Source organism: Pseudomicrostroma glucosiphilum (genome assembly GCF_003144135.1).
Source record: "Pseudomicrostroma glucosiphilum strain MCA 4718 unplaced genomic scaffold BCV69scaffold_1, whole genome shotgun sequence".
Classification (NCBI taxonomy): Eukaryota; Fungi; Basidiomycota; class Exobasidiomycetes; order Microstromatales; family Microstromataceae; genus Microstroma; species Microstroma glucosiphilum.
The window spans coordinates 545,380-565,604 of NW_020289913.1; the positions used below are offsets into that span (position 1 = coordinate 545,380).

At 56.5% G+C, this 20,225-nt stretch overlaps 11 protein-coding genes across 11 annotated transcripts; 4 read left to right on the forward strand and 7 right to left on the reverse strand.

The window, feature by feature from the left end:
* Window positions 1-23: 23 nt before the first annotated feature.
* Window positions 24-1,794, reverse strand: BCV69DRAFT_7271 (phosphoglycerate mutase-like protein). Its single transcript, XM_025495483.1, has 2 exons — window positions 1,466-1,794; window positions 24-1,385 (listed from the first exon to the last, which is right to left on the reverse strand). Exons 1-2 carry the CDS (start codon window positions 1,573-1,575, stop codon window positions 53-55), a joined length of 1,443 nt encoding a protein of 480 aa, XP_025350837.1. The 5' UTR covers window positions 1,576-1,794; the 3' UTR covers window positions 24-52.
* Window positions 1,795-2,014: 220 nt separating this feature from the next.
* Window positions 2,015-2,743, forward strand: BCV69DRAFT_295996 (hypothetical protein; the record flags this gene model as incomplete). Its single annotated transcript, XM_025493956.1, has 2 exons — window positions 2,015-2,081; window positions 2,244-2,743. 2 exons carry the CDS (start codon window positions 2,015-2,017, stop codon window positions 2,741-2,743), a joined length of 567 nt encoding a protein of 188 aa, XP_025350838.1.
* A 286-nt stretch (window positions 2,744-3,029) lies between these two features.
* On the reverse strand, window positions 3,030-4,246 carry BCV69DRAFT_295997 (aromatic compound dioxygenase; the record flags this gene model as incomplete). Its single annotated transcript, XM_025493957.1, has 2 exons — window positions 3,030-4,084; window positions 4,180-4,246. 2 exons carry the CDS (start codon window positions 4,244-4,246, stop codon window positions 3,030-3,032), a joined length of 1,122 nt encoding a protein of 373 aa, XP_025350839.1.
* Window positions 4,247-4,686: 440 nt separating this feature from the next.
* Window positions 4,687-8,554, forward strand: BCV69DRAFT_291706 (kinesin-domain-containing protein; the record flags this gene model as incomplete). Its single annotated transcript, XM_025493762.1, has 2 exons — window positions 4,687-5,321; window positions 5,399-8,554. Coding segments are annotated over exons 1-2 (3,582 nt in total), but the record flags the coding sequence as incomplete, so codon positions are not given.
* A 527-nt stretch (window positions 8,555-9,081) lies between these two features.
* Window positions 9,082-12,570, reverse strand: BCV69DRAFT_288844 (hypothetical protein). Its single transcript, XM_025493647.1, has 3 exons — window positions 12,177-12,570; window positions 12,004-12,100; window positions 9,082-11,935 (listed from the first exon to the last, which is right to left on the reverse strand). Exons 1-3 carry the CDS (start codon window positions 12,294-12,296, stop codon window positions 9,342-9,344), a joined length of 2,811 nt encoding a protein of 936 aa, XP_025350841.1. The 5' UTR covers window positions 12,297-12,570; the 3' UTR covers window positions 9,082-9,341.
* On the reverse strand, window positions 12,344-12,997 carry BCV69DRAFT_7446 (hypothetical protein). The gene has a single exon (XM_025495497.1). The coding sequence runs from the start codon at window positions 12,905-12,907 to the stop codon at window positions 12,458-12,460; it is 450 nt and encodes a 149-aa protein (XP_025350842.1). The 5' UTR covers window positions 12,908-12,997; the 3' UTR covers window positions 12,344-12,457.
* On the reverse strand, window positions 12,785-14,694 carry BCV69DRAFT_279612 (hypothetical protein). Its single transcript, XM_025491311.1, has 3 exons — window positions 14,025-14,694; window positions 13,643-13,930; window positions 12,785-13,565 (listed from the first exon to the last, which is right to left on the reverse strand). The coding sequence occupies exons 1-3, from the start codon at window positions 14,370-14,372 to the stop codon at window positions 13,089-13,091; spliced, it is 1,113 nt and encodes a 370-aa protein (XP_025350843.1). The 5' UTR covers window positions 14,373-14,694; the 3' UTR covers window positions 12,785-13,088.
* Window positions 14,695-15,424: 730 nt separating this feature from the next.
* Window positions 15,425-16,962, reverse strand: BCV69DRAFT_285935 (putative 40S ribosomal protein S27; the record flags this gene model as incomplete). Its single annotated transcript, XM_025493506.1, has 3 exons — window positions 15,425-15,586; window positions 15,673-15,759; window positions 16,960-16,962. 3 exons carry the CDS (start codon window positions 16,960-16,962, stop codon window positions 15,425-15,427), a joined length of 252 nt encoding a protein of 83 aa, XP_025350844.1.
* Window positions 16,963-16,982: 20 nt separating this feature from the next.
* On the forward strand, window positions 16,983-18,152 carry BCV69DRAFT_279615 (hypothetical protein). The gene is made up of 2 exons (XM_025491312.1): window positions 16,983-17,349; window positions 17,713-18,152. The coding sequence occupies exons 1-2, from the start codon at window positions 16,994-16,996 to the stop codon at window positions 17,939-17,941; spliced, it is 585 nt and encodes a 194-aa protein (XP_025350845.1). The 5' UTR covers window positions 16,983-16,993; the 3' UTR covers window positions 17,942-18,152.
* On the forward strand, window positions 17,817-18,869 carry BCV69DRAFT_7503 (hypothetical protein). Its single transcript, XM_025495499.1, has 2 exons — window positions 17,817-18,232; window positions 18,476-18,869. The coding sequence occupies exons 1-2, from the start codon at window positions 17,987-17,989 to the stop codon at window positions 18,659-18,661; spliced, it is 432 nt and encodes a 143-aa protein (XP_025350846.1). The 5' UTR covers window positions 17,817-17,986; the 3' UTR covers window positions 18,662-18,869.
* Window positions 18,870-19,145: 276 nt separating this feature from the next.
* On the reverse strand, window positions 19,146-19,997 carry BCV69DRAFT_238709 (hypothetical protein; the record flags this gene model as incomplete). Its single annotated transcript, XM_025489967.1, has 1 exon — window positions 19,146-19,997. A coding segment is annotated over one exon (852 nt), but the record flags the coding sequence as incomplete, so codon positions are not given.
* Between the last annotated feature and the right edge of the window lie 228 nt (window positions 19,998-20,225).

The window sequence follows — 20,225 nt, forward strand, 5'->3', positions numbered from 1 at the left end:
CGAAGCAGGTGACGAGGTACGGGAGCGTGGCTACTCTTGACGAGGGCCCAGACTAGATCTTGGCGTTGCCACTGCCGACACTCCTGGTGCCGTCAGAATCGGCTGCGTTGTGCGACGAGTGGTGAAGCTCGACGTTGCTGTCACCAGCAATACTTCCGGCGATGCTCTGACTCCTTCGGCCAGATGGTCCCTGCTTTCCGGCTGCCACGCCCGACCTTCGACCGCGGCGGGTTCGCTTGACCAGACCGCCGAAGAAGAGCCAGGCGGCGAGGGCCACTCCGGCGACCGCTAGAGCTACAAGGGCGCCGATGACTCCGGCTACGACCGGTGAGACGTGCTGCCTGCCAGTAGTGGATGTGATGGATGCGTACTGGACGGAGCCTCCTCCGGTACCGTTCAGTGCAGCAAGGACGTCACATCCTCGAGCATCGCTTGTCTGACATTTGTTGCACCACTTGGCCAGAGTGTCGAGAGAATTGGGCTGGAGGGTATCGACGAAGGTGTCGAGGGGTGTGCTGGTCTCCGAAGATCCGAACATGGGGTAGTAGGCGAGGTCTCCCTCACTGCTGTTTCGGAACCTGAGGGTGACGGTATCATCATCTCGTACTTCGAAGATGGCCATCGAGGCATAGTCTACCATTGTGTCGTTCAGCGGAGATGGCATTGCCATCATGTTGAAGAGACTGATGAAAGGCTTGTACGAGATGGCCAGGTACTGAAACTTCAGAGGGTTGCTGGTGTTGCTGATCTGCTGAACGCCGTCGATGATCAAGGGCAGAAGCGCCTGTCCGGCAACATTGGCAATGTTGCTCGGATCGGCATTACCAAATGCCCTCGACTCTCGCCAGTTGGCATAGTATCGAGATTCATTGAGGTAGGGAGCAATCTCAGGGCTGAGAGTATCGTTGTGAATGTAGTTAACATTCATAAAGTCGAAGATGTTGTAGCCATTCTGATACGTCAAGGGTCGGTTGCCAAGGATAGGCGATAGGCTCTGGTAGAAGGCATTGGCTCCTTGTGCCTGGGCGACGAAATCTGAGCTGTTATAGAAGGCGCTCAGAGAGGTAGTCCAGGCATCGCACTCGGTATAGCCTTCCATCCAGATCTCTTCTTCCGGCTCGACAGTCTCGATGGAGATCAGCTGGGCCCGGTCCCAGGCCACAGTGGAGCCATTGGCCAGGGCGAGGGTCTCGTTGTAAGGAGGATACAGTCCTTGCAAGAGAGCATTGGCAGACTCGACGATGACGGTTCCCTCGCCTCCAGCATCGGCGTAGATGTCCATCTCCATTGGCTCTGCGATGTCGGCATGGATGCCAGCGATGCTGTCGGTCACATTCGTGAAGTACTCGGCACGAAGATCCTGACCATTCTTGTATTCCTGGAGGCTGCAGTAGGGTCCAAGAGAAGGCATGTTCAGCGCGAGCCCAGCAGGGTCGATCCTGCCTCTGCCCTTGCGCGTACTCACTAGCCAAGGACAGTGAGGTTGGTGTCGGAGGCGGCGTACGTCTTTGGGCTTTGGTAGAAGCCCGAACGGTCACCATGCCTGGCCAAGACTACAATACCAGAGAGAGACATGATCGCTCAAGGAGTGCTGGTGGTGGGTCGGAGGGGCGGGAGCCAAGGGTCGAGATTGAGTTCACGGAGAGGAAGATCGGGAAGCGGCAAATCGCAATCAGCTTCTGGGGGGTGCTTTTTGGATTATCGGGAAGGCCTGGCAGCCGCTGATAAAATGGGCGGGAAGAGATAACGCGCCGAAGACGTGAAGGCGGGCAGACACTGGTCCAGTGCCTCTACTGTCAGAGTAAAATGGCGTGGCAGGGTGGGGTGCACGTCCCTGAAGTGGCTCAGGGCGCCCTGCCTCTGTGCCGAATCCTCCCGCCTCTGCCGGCTCTTTTCTCTCCGCCTCTGCATGGATCCGCCTCTGCCTCGCACCGTTCCCAGAGTCGAGCTGCATTGTGGTGCTAATGCTGACAACATTTAGCTCTCCTCTTCTTCCTGGTCCTATCTGATCAGTATGATCTTGGTGGCTGGCTTTCACTTGGAGGCACAGTCGGGAATCACAGAGCCATCTGGGAAGTCAAGTGAGTCAACTGGCTTCTGCCTCAGCCCAACCTAGCCGAGCTTATGCATCCTTGGTTTGAAAAGAATAATCGACTTACCATGCGCCACCTTTGGTCCCGAAATCCACACCGGCCTCCTGCTTGCTTGCAGTGATCGCGTCTACCTCTTTCCCCTTCCCGAAGTGGGCAAATCGGTAGTGTCGCGTCGCAGTGAAGATGAAGGTCGCAATGTGGATGTAGAGGGCACCTCGCTTGGAGACCGAGGTGATGCGACAAGACCTGGAGCTTCTCTCCCCGTCATTGCCATACCAGGAACCTCGCATCCCGACTTTGCAGTGCCTATCTCCTTTATGGCGCTACAGGAGGACCACATGGTCATGACTTTTGCAACTGTCGCTGACCGGCACATTGACCGGACCGGGATGGTCGCACCTATTCGAGTGCCGGAGTGGGAGGACGAAGAAGATGCAGAGACGGAGATACAGTCACAGTCGAATTCTGAAGGGCTCGAAGAAGAAAGCGACTACCTCACAGAAGAGGACGAAGACGACGACGACGACGACGAAGATCCAATGGATCAATGGCGGACGGGGAGAATGCTTACAGGGAGTCTACCTCTGAGGAAGACGGTACGCTTTGTGTACTTTGCCCCTTGGGTCGTAGAGAAGCTCAGGGCTCGGTGAGGGGCTATGATGTGCGGGGAGTACTTGCGACAGGCCTAGGTGAAGCAAGCGAAAGCTTTGAGGGTAGACAGGAGAGCCTCGCAATTGCTCAGACCTCTGTAGATATGTCCAACAAGTTTGATAATGATGGAACAGGAGACGGACACTATGCATACAGTAATTCCGCAACAAGGTTTCACTTTCCCGCCTCGTGCCCATTTCCGAAACGACATCCTTGCGGAAAGAAGGTATCCCAGCGTCTCATTTTGATGTTGCAGTGCTTTCGATCGTCACATCATCCCTGACCTCATAGCTCAGTCTTGGTCTCGGAAGAGACAGGTACCTGGCTCACCACTCCTCCCCTTCCAGATTCTGGAGTCCACTTGGCCTCGTAGCGAGCCTTTGTGTTGACTCCCATGGTCACATAACCAATCAGTCCCTGCTGAAGAACTCCTCCAAGGAATTCAATGTCAAAGGTGGGCATGTAGCCATTGTCGTGCGAGTCCTGGTAAATGTTCAACGAGTCCTCCCAGTTCCTTGTTCGGCCACCCTTGCCAGGAGCCAGTAGGGGGTTCTGGTTGTAAGGGTGGATCTTGTCAATCTCAACGTTGAGGGCGTCCTCTACGAAGAATTGACCAGTGTGGATCAGATTGGTGGAGGTGAAAGTTCCATTGGGCAGCACATCCCACTCGGGGAAGACTTTGACGTGCACATGGGTACCCCTACCAGTGTAATAACCGGGGAAGACCGAAGTGAATTCGGCTACTCCGTTGGAATCTGTAGGAAGAGCTCCTCGCAACCAAGTCTCCTCCTCATTTGTGCGCGGGTAGGCCGACATGAGACCCCTTCGAGGTCCAGTGGCCATGGGCTTCTCATTTTCCATGCCTACCTTGGGAGTAGGGTGGCCAGCGTAGTAGCCAGTGGCATTTGCGTGCCACAGGTCCACGAGGACGTTGGGCAGGGGCTCGCAGGTCTCAACATCGATGACTCCGACATTCATCAGGAAGAGGAGACCCAGCTGATACTCTGCCATGTTGGATCGGATCAGGTGACCCTGAGTGTGGTAGTAGGGACCCTCGGTCGTCTCTGGGGCCAGGACACAGCTCGAGTTGCGGATCTTTGTCTCTGTAATGGGGTTGCAAGCCATAATCTCAGCTGCATCGGCAGGGTCCACCTGATTCTCCTTGTAGCCGCCGTCTACAAAGTACTTCTTTGCAGCGAGGGGGGCGCCTCCCAGAACCTTCTGAGACCAGTCGGCCCTACGCTGTGCATTGTACGCTGCAATTTGCGGAGCACAATGGTACATTGTCTTTTGGCGGTCATGGAACTCGCGCACCTCTGACTTGGACTCTGGACCATGAGCTGTTGGAGAGGGCGGGGAAAGGCAGTAGAAAAGTGGTGTCAGGTGACTCTGGCGTAGGCGCTGGGCCCACCACGAGCAGGAAGAAGTTACTCACCAGCCACGAGTCCAGAGGCGGCGGCGAGGGTAACGGCTGCTGTAGCAGCGGCAGAAATGAACCTCATCTTGGTCGGTCTCAAGGGTAATGGTGTGATTTGAGAGGAAGAGGAGGAACGGAGCAAAGTCGGGAGCGGTGATGGCCTACTTCCTTTATACACCTCGGTCGATGTTCACGGAGGACACGGCCGAGCATTGCAAATCCCCACTCCGGATTTCGCTTTTCGGGGCAGCGGGGCGGGGCGCGGCTGAGCCCGTCAAAGGAATACACGGAGATGAGCCACCTTCCCACCCCACAAGCCGCGCTGCCGAGCCGAGCGGGGGATGCAAGAGGGCAAGTGTCTGACATCGGAACGGAAGGTGGAGAGGGGGACATCACTGGGAAGTGGGGCCGCGGGTGGATGGCTGCTGCCTGGCCTGGCCGCGAGCCTCGTGCAGACGCGCGTGTTGATCTTCGCGGGCTGAGAGCAATCAGGGACCACAGTGGAGAGAAACACACACACCAGGAATCAAAGATGCAAGGAAGCCATCGAGCATCACCCCACGCCAATAGGCATCGTCACCAACGCACATCCCCCCTCATACCCTGCCCTCAGCATCACGACGGCGAGCTGGCTGCAAGGCTCATCTGTCTCGGGCATACACTCTTCGATGTACCACTTGCCCTCCCTGGCGTGATCGAGTGCGAGCGCCAGCCCACAGAGACTGCCCACCACCATGGCCGAGGCTTCCATCACCGTAGCAGTGCGAGTCAGGCCCTTCTCCGAGAGGGAATCAGCTCAGCTCGCCCCTCAACATGGCGCCTTGCCCTTCCTTGGCGATGGTGGTCTCGGCGGCTCCCCTGCCAAGCAGTTGCCTCCCATCGCAGGCCTACGTACCCGCTTTCTCCGGCCCATTGTTCATACAGTCGATGAGAAGGTCCTCATCTTCGATCCACCCGACAATAATCCCCTCTCCAGACTCTACAATAATACGCAGGCCAATTATCTCGCTCATGGCCAGAAGAGGGCAAAGGACGTGAGGTACGCGTTCGATCGAGTCTTCAATGACGGGGCTAGCCAGAGGGACGTCTTCCAGGGCACTACCAATCCCCTCCTCGACGGCGTTTTGAACGGCTTCAATGCCACTGTATTTGCCTACGGAGTGAGTAGCTTCTGACATCGCTCGGTTCAGGCCCCCTGATGCTCACATGTTCTCACCACCGTCGATCTCCCTCCCAGGCGACAGGTTGTGGTAAGACTCACACCATTTCAGGCACTCCTGAAGATCCGGGACTCATCTTCCTCACGATGAAGGAGCTCTACCAGCGTATTGCAGACAACCAGTCTGAATCAGAGGTGCAGTTGAGACTTTCATACCTGGAGATCTACAACGAAATGATCCGAGACTTGCTCTCGGAGGCTCCTACCCCGCCCGGACAAGGGCTGCCTCTCAGAGAGGACGAGGCAAACAAGATGAGCGTCGTTGGCATCTCAGAGCACTCGCCAGCAAGTCCGGAAGAGGTGCTGTTGATGATCCAGGAAGGCAACCAAAGGAGAACCATGAGCCCTACAGAAGCAAATGCTGTCTCAAGTCGGTCTCATGCAGTCCTACAGATCAACGTCACTCAGCGTCCCAAGACGGGTGACGTGAGAGATGCGACTACGTCCGCGTCACTCAACATCATCGATCTTGCTGGAAGTGAGAGAGCCTCGGCAACGTCGAACAATGGAGCTCGTATGAAGGAAGGAGCCAACATCAACAAATCGCTGCTAGCCTTGGGCAACTGCATCAACGCACTCTGCCAAACGGGCGTAAAGCAGCAACACATCCCTTACCGCAATAGCAAGCTTACCCGTCTACTCAAATTCAGTCTGGGTGGTAACTGCAAGACGGTCATGATCGTCTGCGTCAGCCCGAGCTCTGGTCATTACGAAGAGACGCATAATACCCTCAAGTACGCTAATCAAGCAAAGAATATCCGGACAAAGGTCAGCCAGAACGTCGTCAACGTCGACAGGCACGTCGCAACGTATGTTCGGACTATTCACGAGCTCAAGGAGGAGGTCGCTCAACTCAAAGCACAGCTCGCAGAGGGAGGTCCTGCCGAGACTGAAAGCGAGAAGAGGAAGAAGCGTGAGGCAAAGGCTGAGATGGAGACTGTGCTCTCTGAATTGCGGACCAAGGTGCAAGCTGCCAAAATGAGCATTGGTCGCGAGTCTCGCCATGAAGCGGCAGTTCAGGCAGCAGAACACAGCTCGAGCTTGTACAAGCAGAGACTGGATGAGATCAATGGTCTGCTGAGAGAGTGGAGAAGAGGAAAGGACGCCTCTGCCGAAGAAGAGGAGCCGCTGGATTGGACGTCGGAGCGGACTTTCCTTCAGAGCCTCATGCGCAAGGATGAGATTCTGCTGCAAGCCAGCCGAGATGGCGCACGCAATCTGAGTAGCTCAATCGACCTTCTCATGGGCTTGCTCAACAGAGCGCCAAGAAACAGTCGCTTCGATGCAGAATCGTCCGAGCGGGTCAAGCTGGTAGCAGACTCTCTCAAGGCCGAGGTGGAAGCAGAGAGGGAGAAAGCAAGAGCGCTTGCCGCCTTGGAAAGCTACCGGTCACAAGCCCAGAGATGCTTGGGCTGGCTGGAAGTTGCTAGTCGCAGCACAGCACTCATGAAGGACTTTGCGGGACAGCTGGAATGGAGGGCTTCTCATTGCGAAGACAAGGAAGAGGTTGCAACGCATCTTAAGAATCTTGTTGCAGCTGCCAGGAACGACATCAAGCAGAACGACGACAAATTCAGAGCCGAGACTGGCAATGAGACGCATGCGAGAAGGGGCACATACGGCAGCAAGGGAGCAGGCCGCTCGACCGCTAGCGCCTTCCGCCGTCCGCGGGCTAGTCTTTTGAACAACGCATCGGTCAATGCCTCCTCGAGCAGGAACGGACCAGCGGCTTCCTCCTCGAAGCCTGCCGCCTTGCACACTCGACGCTCATCAATCACACAGGGTGTCCATCGGCCCACTGCTGCATCCACGCGCAAAGCAAGACCGAGCGTCGTTGCCACACAGAACAACCGAGTGGCTACCTTCTCTCCAGGCAGGTCACCAGCGAGGGTGAGACCTGGCAGACCTAGCCTTGCAGGACCAGCATCGCGACCTCCCGTTGCCTTTGCAAGCATGGCTAGATTGGGCACTCCCGCAAGCACACTCGATGGCCAGACGACCAGCACGAAAACAGGCTCGATGGAACCTCCGAGTGCACCTTCGAGCAATGCTGTGAAAGGCGTCCGCTTCCAAGAAGCAAAGGAGCACGACGGCAAAGCAGCACCGGTTGTCAGAGCTCTCTCTCCACAGCTGTCCATTGCATCTGCCTCTTCGGATGTCTCGGCCGAGTGGGAAGACGTCAAGGCGAGAGAAGCCAGTGAGCCCACGGCACGTAGAGTACCTGTGGCTCCAGGACCGCCGAAGGTGGCCCCTCCGGCTGCCAAGCCAGCAGGTCGTCGAAGTCTGTTCGGCAACAACAGCATCGTGCCTCAAGCTCCTTCGCAAAGGCCCGCCTTCAAGCTAAGTGGCCTCGGTGGAAGCAATGGCGCCCTGAACGAGGAAGATGAAGAAGAGGAAGAGGAGGATGAAGCCGCTGGACAACGCTTGCGACCGAGCAGGAACTCTGGCAACTTCTTCAACAACGCTGTCAATGCCGAGCTGGGCAACGAGCAACCCCCTGCCAAGAGGGCGGGCTTCAGTGCACCCACAGCAGCAAGTAGAGCTCGACGTGTAGAGACGACTGCCGGTCCTCCTTTTGGATCTTCCTCCCTCTTCGGAGACGAGAACGTGGCATTGCCCACGGTGACCGCCACCTCACATCGACTGAGGGACCAAGTAGCTCCTTACAAGTTGCGAGATTCCGAAGCCGGCCCCGCCCGACGTGGTAGAGGCAGTCTAGGCAGCATGGGCAGCAAGAGTACCGCAGACTCTTCCCTGCTGGGCGGTGGCGGCCAAGGATCGACTGGCGGTCTGCTAGCAAGCGTACGTGGGCCATCGATGCCTCCTCCACGCACAAGCATGTTCCCTTCTGCTTCGAGTGGAGCTCCAGCAGGTGGCGCTGGAGGTGGGACGAGCATGTTCGCCAGCGGGAAAGTCAGCTCCCTCGTCCTGCCCAATGGCGCTGCCAGCGGGAGCGGGAGCATTCGCTCTGGTCGTACGAGCGGGGGAAGTACAGGGAGCAGTAGTACCTCTTCGAGCGCTTCCACCGCAGGCGTGATCCCACCAGGGTCGAGCACAAGTGCCAGCCTGAGTGGCGGAATCACAAAGGCGTATGGTCCCCCAAGTCATACCGCCTCGCGCAGTCGCCTTTCGCAAGCACCCACCTCTAGCGCGAGCGGTCGAATAACACCTAGTGTGGGTGAGGGAGGTAGCGCGTCATTTGGAAGTTTGGGAAGGAGTACTAGGATGCCACCTGTGCCTGTACCTCCTAATACGGCTCGTTAGTCTAGTCTAGTCACCACTCCATACCCTCTTTCCCCCTTCCCCTTTCCCCAGTCCGAGGTCCGTCTGTCTGTCCGTCTGTCTATCTGTCTGTCTGTGTGTCGCCAACCTCTTCTCCCGCTCCCATCATCTCAGTCTTAGACTTTGCTCCACTATCCTATCGTCATCCACTCATCTACTTCGTCCCATCCCATCCATCCATAGTCCGCACAGTCCATAGTCTGCGAAGACCACGAGCCACACTCGACACTCGAAGTGGGAAAGCTCATGTCCTACTTTGCCTCTTAGATCCAGATCAGATCAGATCAGATCAGATCAGATCAGATCAGATCAGATCAGATCAGATCAGATCAGATCATGTCAGATCATGTACTTGTTCCTTCCTTTCTGTTTGGTCCGTCTCTTGTCTCTTTCGAAGTCTCGCCATTGTCACTGTCGTTGTCATTGTCATTGTCATTGTCATGCCATGTCATGTCATGTCAAGTCATGTCAAAGCGTGTTGAGTCATGTCATATCATCGATTCACCTCTTACCACTTTGCCCTCGCCCTCAGCGCCCACAATTCCTGGTGTCGATTTTGCGAACAAAGGTTATAATGCTGGTAATGGATTGCCAAAAATCCAAGATGAGATGAGATAAAAGGAGGAGAGGAAGATAGACAGACAGATTTTGCTTTTGCTTTGCAGAGCAAGGAAGAAGATCAGCCAGTGCCCCTCCCTCCACCGGTGAGGACCAGCTTGGCTTTCCTCTGCTTCTTTCCTCCTCCTCCACCGCCGCCACCACTGGGGACAGCACCAGGCGTCGTGCTGCCCTTTTCTCCTTCGATGGGTGCAGCACGCCCTCCATCGCCTTTACCCGCCGCTCCCACACCGGTAGTGGCACCGGAACCTGCAGTGCCATTTGTACGTCTATTGCCCTGCTGGGAATTCAATCCCCTCCCCGGTCTGACCTGTCGCGAGTTGTTCGTGCCAAGTACAAACCCTTCCTCCAGCTCAAGCCAGGCATCATCGACGTCTTCATCCCATGCGCCTCCTGCGCCACCTGCACCGGAGGTACCGCGAGAAGAGGCATGCAAGGTAGAGGAGAAGGAGGGCTTGGGCGCTACGGTTCCCCAGACTGTCTTGCTCCCAGTCCCCGTCCTTGACGAGGGCTGTGTAGCAGAAGAGGCGGGGCTGCGTGTAGGGGTCATGTTTGGCGAGGAAGACGAGGCGGCAGTCAACGCTAGCGCCGATGGGAATTCGTCGTCGACGCCGCCGTGGTGACCAGGATGGATGGGAAAGTCGCGCTCGGCACCCCAGAGGGCCGACTCCATAAAGGTGGGCGAGGTGGCTTGGCCGTGCGAAGAGACGGCAGATCGGCCGCCTTCGCTGCCGTAGCTGCTCGAGAGCATATGGACGTGGCGACCATTGCTGCTTTGCATCTGCTGCTGTTGCTGGTGATGACGCGCTGCAGCTGCTGCGCCTCCAGGACGGGAAGCGGCTTCGGCCTCTTCGGCCTTGAGCTTGGCTCGGTCTTCCTTTCTCTCCTTGTCCCTTCGCTTGTTTCTCCTAGCCCTAAGCACTTGACTGTAGGGCTTCAGAGTCTTCTCTTCGATCAAGCGTGGCTCGCTCGCCTCCATACCGCCCTCTGTTGAAGGGCTGTTAGCGGGGACGGCAGCCATACTCTCCCAGTCGACCTCGATGAAGACGACGTCCGTGCCTTTGGGCAAATGCGTGAGGTACTTGCACCTCTTCTGAAGCTCCTCATTCATGCTGCCCTCTTCTGCTCCTTGGACCTTGACGGCGATGTCGCGGGGGAAGCGAGAATAGGCTCCGAATTGAGAGTGGAGAACTTTGATGTCCAAAGGGTGCAGGTAGATGTTCTGACCGGAGGCGGCTTGGTAGAAGAGGTAGGATGAAGAAGAAGGGGCGGGAGGATTGAGGTTGCGTCGAGGGCGCTGGTGAGACTTTGGAGCAGGCGCGGTCGGCGGCGCTGCATTTGTGGCTTCGTCTGAGCTTGTCGCCATAGCTGCAGAGGCTTTAGCTTCTTCCTTGGGGCGAGGAAGATACGATCCTCCTTGACCTTGCGCTCGAAGGGCAAGGAAGGCCTCCGCGCCTTCAGATGATTCAACAGAGGGAGTGTTGAGGGGAGTGCTCGAGGTGTCGTCCTGGGAATCCTCAACCTTGGACTCCCCATCCTCTGCCGCTTTGGCATCCTCTGATTGGCGGTGCTCTTCTTTCTCCCTCTCGATCTGTCTTCGCCTCCGTCGGCTGGTATTCTCGCTGTCTCGAACCCTTTGACCCCTTTCAGCCTCCTCGTGCTCCTTCAGGTCATTCTTCGCCTGACCGATCGCGCTTCTTACAGCAGGAGTGTCCAGCTCGTTGATAACTTTCCCCATCTGCTCCGAAACCTTCTTCTCCGCTAGAGTCACGTACGCTATCGTGTCATCACCCTGAGTGCTCCCAAAAGAGCTGAGTAGCTTCTTTTCAGCTGCCAGCTCATCTACATCTTGTGTGAGCGACTCGAGTAGGAGGTCAGGAGTGGCGAGCATGAATTTGCAGTACGTCATCACGTCTGGTTGAAAATGCCATGGTGCTTGATGTTGAGCGAGCAAGGGCTGGTCGGAGGGTGACGTCGAGGAAGTCGGCCAGGTCGAAGATTGAGGCAGAGCCAAGGTGGTGATCTGCGGCCTCTCCATCAGACGCATGCGCAGGTAGTCTGGATTCTGGGTAGACGGCGCCTGTTGAGATGTGGAAGGCTCGTCTCCGCTCTCGAAATGGCCGATGATATCGCCTATCTGCTCGTTGCCAGCAGCTGGTTGACGATCCTGTTGAGCAGCTACTGCCTTCGGGTCCCACCATCTAACCGCCTTGAGATCTCGGGCATAGACAGCGTCCCAGCAGATGGGACACCGTTTCCACTGACGATTCGTAGGTCCAGTCAGGGCATTTCCAGAGTTGACGCTGGCTCCTACGGGAGCGCCGGGGATGGGTGCAGGACCAGCCGAAGCAGGCCCATCCGTCGTAGAGAGATACTGCAGAATACAGGGGTAGCAATAGACGTGGCCACATTTCGTCATACGCGGAGCAGTGGGAGGGCTGAGGCAGATGGGGCATGCAGCGCCCTCGTGAGTCTCTAGAGATGGCTGAGAAGATGAAGGAAGAGCTGAGGTAGCTGCGCCAGACAAGGCTGAAGATGTAGGTATGAGAACGGAGAGAATGTCGCCCCAGTTGAGGTAGATGTCTGCATCTGCAAAGTAGGCAGTGTAGTCGCCTGTAGGCTTGACTAGGAAGCGATACTGGGCGGACACGTAGCCTATAGGGGAAGAGAGCTGCCTTTAGCATAAATAGTGAGAAGCTCAGCAGCTAGGCTTCTCCACTCACGCTCTTTGTTGAATGGCGTACCGCCGCTGCGCTTCGACCGGCGAGCATTGGTCGGAGGAGGCGGCCGAGCTCTTGGCGGCAGCGTGAAAGAGAGGAGCTGTAGAGGAGCGGCAAAGGACTTCAGCTTCTCCAGCCGAGAGATAAAACTTGTACAGGAGCCATACTTGACTTACATGATTGATGTTCTGGCCTCGATCTCTGCCCCCTCCCCCGCCACCTCCACCATCACCGCTGGCTGCCAGATGTTTGCCTCGGGGATTCATGGAGGCCATATTGTGGCCTATAGCGCTCATGGAGATAGGCGAGGTCTCAGTGAGGATCTTGTAGCGCTTACCAAGGAACTACAACACTGAGTGTAGTCCTTGCCCAGTGAGCTTGATTGTCGAGTCAAGAGCCGGGTAGACCTGTCAGCAGCGTCCAGGCGTGTAACGTGTCCGGAAGCGGGATGCAGGCCTCAGGTGCAAGGAGATGAAGTGTGAAGCAGTGTCAGAAGATGAAGTCGACGACCGGCACCCGCTACAAGAGCGAGTGTGGATCCCGGTTGGAGGAGAAAGGAGACAAGGGGAGAAGAGGCGGTGTGAGTAAGTGGCCATGTCTTGATTCTACGCGTTGCCTCCACCGGCGTCCCCAGCGGCGCTCGCGGGAGTGGCTCGAGTCCCGCCTCTTGCTCTGCACACCCGGCTAGTGAACGTGTCTTCCGGTCGACCGGAGATGCCATGTCAACAAGGACGATCGGTTGAGGGCAACAAGTGCACAGATGCAGAGACATCGACTCAGCGCTCCCTGAAGTACCACAAAATTGGCAGCTCCAATGGTGTGGAGCCCTTGACATTGGCAACAATGATGGGTTAAAGAAGCAATGACGGTGCGAGTCAAGAAAGACTTTGACGTGATGACGGGGCATAATGACTATAATTACAGGCGTTGAGTCGAGGAGGAGAGGGAGGACTCTAGAAAGGACAGGGACAGGGAGGGGTATGGTGCTTGAGGTGACCGCATTCGAACCGGCGAAGATGGGTCCCAGGGAAGTCGTCGTTGATATATACAAGAGCGCGTGTTGGAGCTGCCAATCGCTCAGCAGCTCCTCAATCGAGGCTGATCCGCGGTTGAGCCGGAAGATGAAGCGTACTGTTGCTGCTCAAGGGCAGAAGGTCCTTGCCAGATCCGCCGAAGCCAGGGGGATGCATTCCCACAGCGGAAGCAGCTTTGCGTTCGTTCTTGGCCCTGTCCATAGCCTGGCAGAGCCCTCTGCCGAAGTTGGTCAGACAACGGACACCGAGGATCATGGTTGATACGTCGAGCGCTAGCGCCAGGACGCAGAATACGGTCAAGCTCTTGTACACTTCCGCGTACAATCCGTCCTTTTGTGACCAGATGCGCCAGAGCTTCCAGCTGAAGTAGAAGGCAGCTCCTACAAGACCAACCATGAAGACGATCATGCCCCACCTCTTCTCTCGGCGGACGGACCACCATGCAAAGATGAGCAGGAAGAGCACCAATGGCGCTGCGACCATCGTCAGGACTTTTTCGACGATGTCAGAGGTAAGCACGATCAGAACGAGCTGTGAAATGGTGAAAGAGGTGGGCAGGGTCAGTTGAAGCTACGGGCAGAGAGACAGTCTCACTCGTAGCTACTCACCTGAAGACAAAAGGCAAGGAAGACGAAGAAGTCAAACTTCAGAAGGACCACGTAGACCTGATACTGCATCAAAGCCTTCTTGAGCATCCGATCAGCTCCAATGATGGACTTGTAGATCTGCCATCCGAACTCCTTCCACAGTGACCATCCCAGGACCATGTATGCCAATTGTGCGACACCGATCACCACTGGGATTGCTCCGGTGAGGATCTGTACGGGTACATGCTGTCCGGAACCCTCTTGTACGCCGTCACCTAGCACCTGTCTGACTTCGCCAATTTGGATCAGCTGGAGTGAGGGGGATGGCAGGAGGAGCCGACAAGAGTCGTTCAGCTTGCTGCAGCAATCACGCAGTCCCTAGCGCCGCTTCTCGCTTACTTACAGAATACACCAAGAAGGCGGCGTTGAATACCCCAAGTCCAACCACCATGATCATGTTACGATTATAGCAGGCATCAATGGTCAAGATGACTTGATATGTATGCGCCATGCAAAAGCACAGCACAAACACCGGCAACGCCCTCAGCGTGTCCGCCCCCAGACTGGTACCCTGCGAGGAGTTATACCTCGAAAGCAAGACCGCTTCAATGGCCACATTTGTGCATGCTTCGGTCAGTGTGATGAGGATGAAGAGGCGTTGGGGCCATGATTGCGGGATCCAGGCGAGAAGAGGATGGGAGGACCCCCGCCTGGGCCTGCCCGTCTTGGTGTGTATAGACGTGGCTAGCATTGCAACTCTCGTCTAGTCGGTAAGGCGTCGAAGTGAAGACTTCCCCGATGCCTGGCCGATAGTGTAAAGGTCGTCGATGCCAAGGATGATAATATACAGACGCGGCAGGTCTAGATCGAGCAAGAGGCGGGAATATAAGGGTTGTAAAGGGGTCGCGGGTTCTTGAAGCCGATCTAGGAGGAGAGGTCTTGAGAGTGACCAGAACGGGTATCGAGGGCGAAGAGCGTGGGACGCAGCAAGGAGTGATCGTGTCTCGGGGAGAGGGAAGACGTCGGAGAGGGAGCGAGGGTGGGGACGATGTGTCGTGAGGGAGTGTAGGTAGGCAACGGGTGAAAGGAACACAAGCCCTTGTCAGTCAGTGTCGGTCTTTGCGGGCGGGCACTTCGCGAGGCGCGTGAAGTCTGCCTCTGCCCGGCAATCGACTCTCAGGCACGGCCGGCAAGCCAAGATGGGCAGGCAGGCCGACAGGCACTGCTGCAGCCCACTCGCCTGGAAGCTCCTGAGCGCATCCCTTTGCAAAAGGGGGACAAGCCAATCTGGTGAAGGTCACTCGGGAGCTGGTACGGTCCAAGTGATCAGATCGGCAGCACCAGTCAGCGAGGGAGGGATGTGGTGAAGTTGAAGCTTGGCACAGACACCGCTGCTCGCACCTTCTCAAGCGGAGATGCTGCAATGGCAGCCATCTTGACACGAGATGCTCGCAAGACCTGGCCGCGGGAAGCTATGTCCCCAAAGGCAGGCCATACAGAGAAAGGCTGGTGAGCCGAGATTCGACACAGAGACAGCATCAGGCTAGTTTTGTACTCAGAGGATCGGATTCGATGAATGTGAAACGCTAGAGTCAAGTAATGTGAAACGTATGGGTACAATCATCCATGACTGGTCCCGAGCGGCACGCCTCTGTCCTTGCAATGCTACACTACAAGGAAGACGTGGTCAGGAACAGTCGTCGGCGCTACCGAGCATTGGAAAGCTCAAGGTGATGCTGAAGATGACAGAGACAATGATATTGCAACAAGATGAAGTGTGTGTGTGTGTGTGTGTGTGTGCCTCTATGCCTTCCTTCGGAACGAGCATCCCTCAGTCAGACGAGCCTTTCCACCAGTGGGTTGAGCGAGCACCTGAGAGCAGGATCCGCACAGAACGACGGTGTGGGCGTGCGAGAACACAGTGGTGATGGCAAAGCATCCGGGGCACTTGACATCCATGTGGTACTGTGAGGAAAAGGTGCATAGTGGAGCGGTATGAGGTCAGCCACCGGCATCGCAACCGAGGGTGTGCGTGTCATATCGCCACTCACAGAGTTGGGGCTCTGTACCAAACGCTTGAGCTTGTGAGATCGCTGCTGCTGCTCAGCAGAGGGGTTCAGGAGGTCGACGGCGAGAGTCTGTGGCAAGGGCGCGATATGAATAGTAGGAGTCAGCAAGTTGTGCAACAAGCAGTAGGTCATGGCAGAACGCAAGGATGCCTCGTATGCGTTCCCATTCCTTCCATCGCACTGGCCTCTCGCATGCATGGCCAACACCGATGCGGAAGCCTGTTCTACCCCCTTGAGGTAGGTCACGACCAGCTCGAGGGACGGCAGTGGTCCCGGTGCAGAGCTTCCAGCCTCCGACAGTAGTCAGTATCTGAGAAGACTCAGCTGAGCACTGAAGGAGGCTGTCGCAACGAACCTTGTGCAATCTCGACAAGTGTGTCTGGAGATTGCCAAGAGCACCCGGCCACGTCTATCGCCTTTCCAGAGGATGCAGGGCGTAGAGCAGGGGACACATTGGCTGGTGTGACCATGCCACAGATCCTAGCTAGGCTGCACTGTAAGCCGGTCGTTCGACCCCAACAAGAGTACTGGTAGCGTATCCGGCAGTGTATAGCTGCATTTCATAGCGCTCGCATCGATTGAAGTGCGCTTATAGCAGGCCACATAAGGCTGTAGGCCCTACTAGCAGCAACTGTGGGACCGCCACCTTCTCCTCTTCGAGAGACCATTCCGGCTTTTATTTTTCACATCTCCTTCGCACGACGCTTGTGTGTTCCCACTAGATACCAACCATATTGTGTGTGTGACGAGGAGGATGTGATGTGTGTGTGCGTCGAGTGTGCTGAGGGTGAAGATGGTGAGGTGACGGGAAAGAATTTACAAAGCGGGCCAGGGCGTGAGGAGGAATTCGTGCTGACGGCGTGTGATGCGAACCCGGGGCGAACCCGAGTCTGAGGCTGCCCGCATGGTTGCGGTGCGTCGCGCCCACTGGCGCAATGCACCCGGGTTGTGCGACCCGGGCCAGCAGCCGCCCGCGAGACGTCGCAGCCAAATTCTTCGATCCCGTCCTGCTTCTGACCTCACCACCCGCCTCTCCTCCCACCACACCTCAAGTCCCGCAACAAAGGTGAGTTTATGACACCGCATGCTCGTCGTACGAATGGTCTAGTCCTTCGTGATCACTCGAGAAAACAGCGCTGACGATTTTCCGCTTCTTTTACACTCTTCTCACCTCCCGCCCGCTCCCTGCCTCCCTCGTCTGCTGGCCCGTCCTTTGGCTTCACTTCCTCCTCCTCTTATCTTCATCGCACATTCTCATCCTCTCTGCGCCATCGTCGCCTTCGCACACTCAGACATCCTCATCATGGTCAACCTCAGGAGTCAAAAGCGTCTCGCCGCCTCTGTCCTCGGCGTCGGAAAGAGGAAGATCTGGTGTGACCCCGCCGAGCAGAACGACATTGCCAATGCCAACTCTCGAGCCAACATCCGAAAGCTCATCAAGGATGGCCAGATCATCAAGAAGCCCGTCGTTGGCCACTCCCGAGCCCGCACTCGTGAGCTCTTGGCTGCCAAGCGTCTCGGCCGACACACCGGTACCGGTAAGAGGAAGGGTACTGCTGAAGCCCGTATGCCCACCAAGGTGCAGTGGATGAGGCGCCAGCGTGTCCTGCGCCGACTGCTACGAAAGTACAGGGAGGCCGGAAAGATTGACAAGCACCTGTGAGTATCCTCTCCGGCACGACGAGGTCGGGAGCCAGCGTCACACGACACAAATAGCGGGTGTTTATGGCAGTGCTCGATTAAGGCCAAGGGGGGCCATGGTAGTCAGGCAGAGGCAGATACAGCCGGACATGGATAGAGGCTCGTCATCGAGTCATGGTGCGGGGGTGCAATGTCATCGCAGAGAAGTGTGGGCCTACACGGCACACTATGGCCAGGGTGCCTAAGCCGAGCGTTGAGCGGCGCATCTTTTGCACAATGCTTCGACTCAATAGTGACAGCCGCTACGCTCGTCGCTTGCGTACCTCACACCCCTCATGTACATCTGCTGACATGCTGCCACACACTTCCCACTCCACTCAGCTACCACGAGCTGTACCTCAAGTCGAAGGGTAACGTCTTCAAGAACAAGCGAGTCCTGATGGAGCACATTCACAAGGCCAAGGCCGAGAAGGCTCGCTCCAAGCACCTTGCCGACCAGATGGAGGCCCGCCGTCTGCGAAACCGCAACATGCGCGACCGCCGACAGCAGCGACTCAACGAGAAGCGAGCTGCCATCACTGCCGTGGAGCACGAGGAGGAGAAGAAGTAAAGGAGGAGGGGAAAGAGGCACCATTGATGGCGCAGGAAAGGGATCATGCAGCGAGTGGGCGTATTCATTACTCCCCCTTCTATACAACCTCGCTTCTGGCTCTTTGTTCTACGCTATTCACTTTACCATCCCACTCTTACCTACCTACGACTCTTTGCTCTTCGCTCTCTCTTCTTGTACTTTGTTTCAGCGGCTTCTCTCACCCATCGATTGCGTCATTTGCACTGTCAAAGGTCAATCACACAGCATCTCATTACTACCACGGTGAAGAAAGAAAAAAAGTTTGACCATGTGGGTACATGTGCCCGTGTGATCTAGCCGGTGTGACAGATTGGGAGGCTTGTACTGCCAAGTCTAGGAGCAGGGAAGAAGTGGGTGGAATGGAATGGACATGGCAGCAGCACCACCTCCTATCCAGCTAGCTGGTGTACTCCCTGGAAGTCTGCCTGAGCGAGCATCTTCAGAGGCTGGGAGAGATCGCCGTCTAACCGACACCATGTGAGTGTTGACTTCTGCTCCTGGTCCTGCTCCTAGCACTTCCGTATTCGCAGGCAAGCAAGCAACCAACGGACGGACGGGAGAAAGCGAGTGGCACAAACGAGCGAGCGGATTCTAGCAAGTGCAAGCGAGATTACAGATGTTGTAGATTCATTGCAAGCTCCAGCTCCAGCTCCAGCTCCAGGACATGAAAAGGAGGGACGAGAAGAGGAATGGGGCTAAAAGCACAAGCACAAGCACCAGCACCAGCGCAAAGCCGCGAGCAGAGAGGGACGGGCATGAGAAAGCAGCTAGGAGGAGCAGGAGGAGAAAGAAGCTTGTATGGCTCGAGCTGCGGTGCGGTGTGAATTGGACAGGGCAAAGAGCAGCAAAAGGCGAGAAGTTGAAAGAATGAAAACGAAGAACTCAAGGCGGAGAAGCGAGAAGAGAATCAAAGGAGAATTGGGATGCTGGAAAGGTTTTGGTGAGTGCTTGATAAGTGCGGATGGGTGGAAGCAGGAGCAGAAGCCAGTCTGCTCGTCGCCAGCGCAAGGGAAGAAAAGTGGGGAGAGGAAAAGGGAGTGGTATGGGGGAAATGGGAGATGGTATACCGCAGCACGCACTCTGCTGCCTCTTTGTGTCCTGTCTTTGGCTGCATCTACATCAACAATGCCAGTCCTGCCGAGCCCACTCCTAGCACCAGTAGCGCAAGCGAAGTCTTCAATCCCGCCGCTCCTGCCACCTTTGCAAAGTCTGTTGTTCCGGCAATCTCATTCACCTTTGTAGCCCAGGTATCTCCGCAGGTGGCCTGTCCAGCCTTGTAAAGTGCACTCTGACCACTGAAGATATGCGAGTTGCTCAGACCAATGGCATAGGGTAGGGCCGTCTCGAACTTGATGTAGGAGGCGAGGATACTTTGGGCGCAGGTGCCACAGAGGACGGACTTGTCCGAGTCCGGTTGCAGGAAGAGGAAGGCGATGTTGGTGCCGTTGAGAGAGTCTACCGTTGAGGCTGCGTCGGTAGCGTTGTCACTGGACTGCCGGGCCTCCAGAGGCTCTGCGACTTCTGCGGTCTCTGCTGCTTCATGTCTCTTGGCATTGGGGAGCATCGATGCATGATCCCTCATCCTTTTCAGAACGTTCCCAGGCAGTCCTAGCTTGAGCGCGGGGAGGTCTCGCTTGGATGTAGTGCTGCTGGTAGTGGAGTTGGCCGTTTCAAGTAGGCAGTAGTTTCCACTATCGTCCTCTGAGCAAATGGCCTCTCGGAATGGCACCAAGAGGTACAAGACGTCGTACACGTCCTGTACCTCCTTGTTCTCGTTCTGAATCTCGGTCATACAGCTAGTCCAGAAGGAGCTAAGGTACTGCCTGACCAGGTCTGTATCACAGCCGGCATCACTGGCACACAGCTCCGAGAGGGAGTCCTGCAGTGCCGTCTTTGCTTCGGTGCTGCTGGTGGCATTGGAACCCGTGTAGTACTGAGTCGCTGAGAGGAGTGGAGTGGTGCAGCTCTTGATGCTTGCATCTGAATTGAGGGTGTTGAAGAAGGTCGTGCAGGTGTCGCTGATATTGGTAGGGATAGCGCTAGCTGCTGCTGCTGCCCGAGGCGCAGAGGCGATGGCGAGGGAGAGGGCGATGACCGTTGCTGATCCCAGCACACTGATGAAGCCGGCAGCTGTGCAGACCATGTTGTGAGATTTCCGGCAGGTACAAACGTTTGTGAGGTAGCGGGAGTGGAGGACGGGCGATTGCGGGGGAAGGAGGAGCCGGAGGCGCGACTGAGGCGGATAGGAGCAGGGGTTCCTGGG

Coding starts and splice junctions, on each gene's coding strand:
- BCV69DRAFT_7271 (XM_025495483.1), bottom strand. CDS start 1,575: ATGTCTCTCTCTGGTATTGTAGTCTTGGCCAGGCATGGTGACCGTTCG. Junction 1,386..1,465: donor AACCTCACTGTCCTTGGCTA/GTGAGTACGCGC, acceptor ACCCTACTGCAG/CCTCCAGGAATACAAGAATG.
- BCV69DRAFT_288844 (XM_025493647.1), bottom strand. CDS start 12,296: ATGAGCGCTATAGGCCACAATATGGCCTCCATGAATCCCCGAGGCAAA. Junction 12,101..12,176: donor GAGGCCAGAACATCAATCAT/GTAAGTCAAGTA, acceptor GCTCCTCTACAG/CTCCTCTCTTTCACGCTGCC. Junction 11,936..12,003: donor TACGCCATTCAACAAAGAGC/GTGAGTGGAGAA, acceptor CTTCCCCTATAG/GCTACGTGTCCGCCCAGTAT.
- BCV69DRAFT_7446 (XM_025495497.1), bottom strand. CDS start 12,907: ATGCCCCGTCATCACGTCAAAGTCTTTCTTGACTCGCACCGTCATTGC.
- BCV69DRAFT_279612 (XM_025491311.1), bottom strand. CDS start 14,372: ATGCTAGCCACGTCTATACACACCAAGACGGGCAGGCCCAGGCGGGGG. Junction 13,931..14,024: donor CCGCCTTCTTGGTGTATTCT/GTAAGTAAGCGA, acceptor CCCTCACTCCAG/CTGATCCAAATTGGCGAAGT. Junction 13,566..13,642: donor TCCTTGCCTTTTGTCTTCAG/GTGAGTAGCTAC, acceptor ACCATTTCACAG/CTCGTTCTGATCGTGCTTAC.
- BCV69DRAFT_279615 (XM_025491312.1), top strand. CDS start 16,994: ATGGTCAACCTCAGGAGTCAAAAGCGTCTCGCCGCCTCTGTCCTCGGC. Junction 17,350..17,712: donor GGAAAGATTGACAAGCACCT/GTGAGTATCCTC, acceptor CACTCCACTCAG/CTACCACGAGCTGTACCTCA.
- BCV69DRAFT_7503 (XM_025495499.1), top strand. CDS start 17,987: ATGCAGCGAGTGGGCGTATTCATTACTCCCCCTTCTATACAACCTCGC. Junction 18,233..18,475: donor AAGAAAAAAAGTTTGACCAT/GTGGGTACATGT, acceptor TCCTGCTCCTAG/CACTTCCGTATTCGCAGGCA.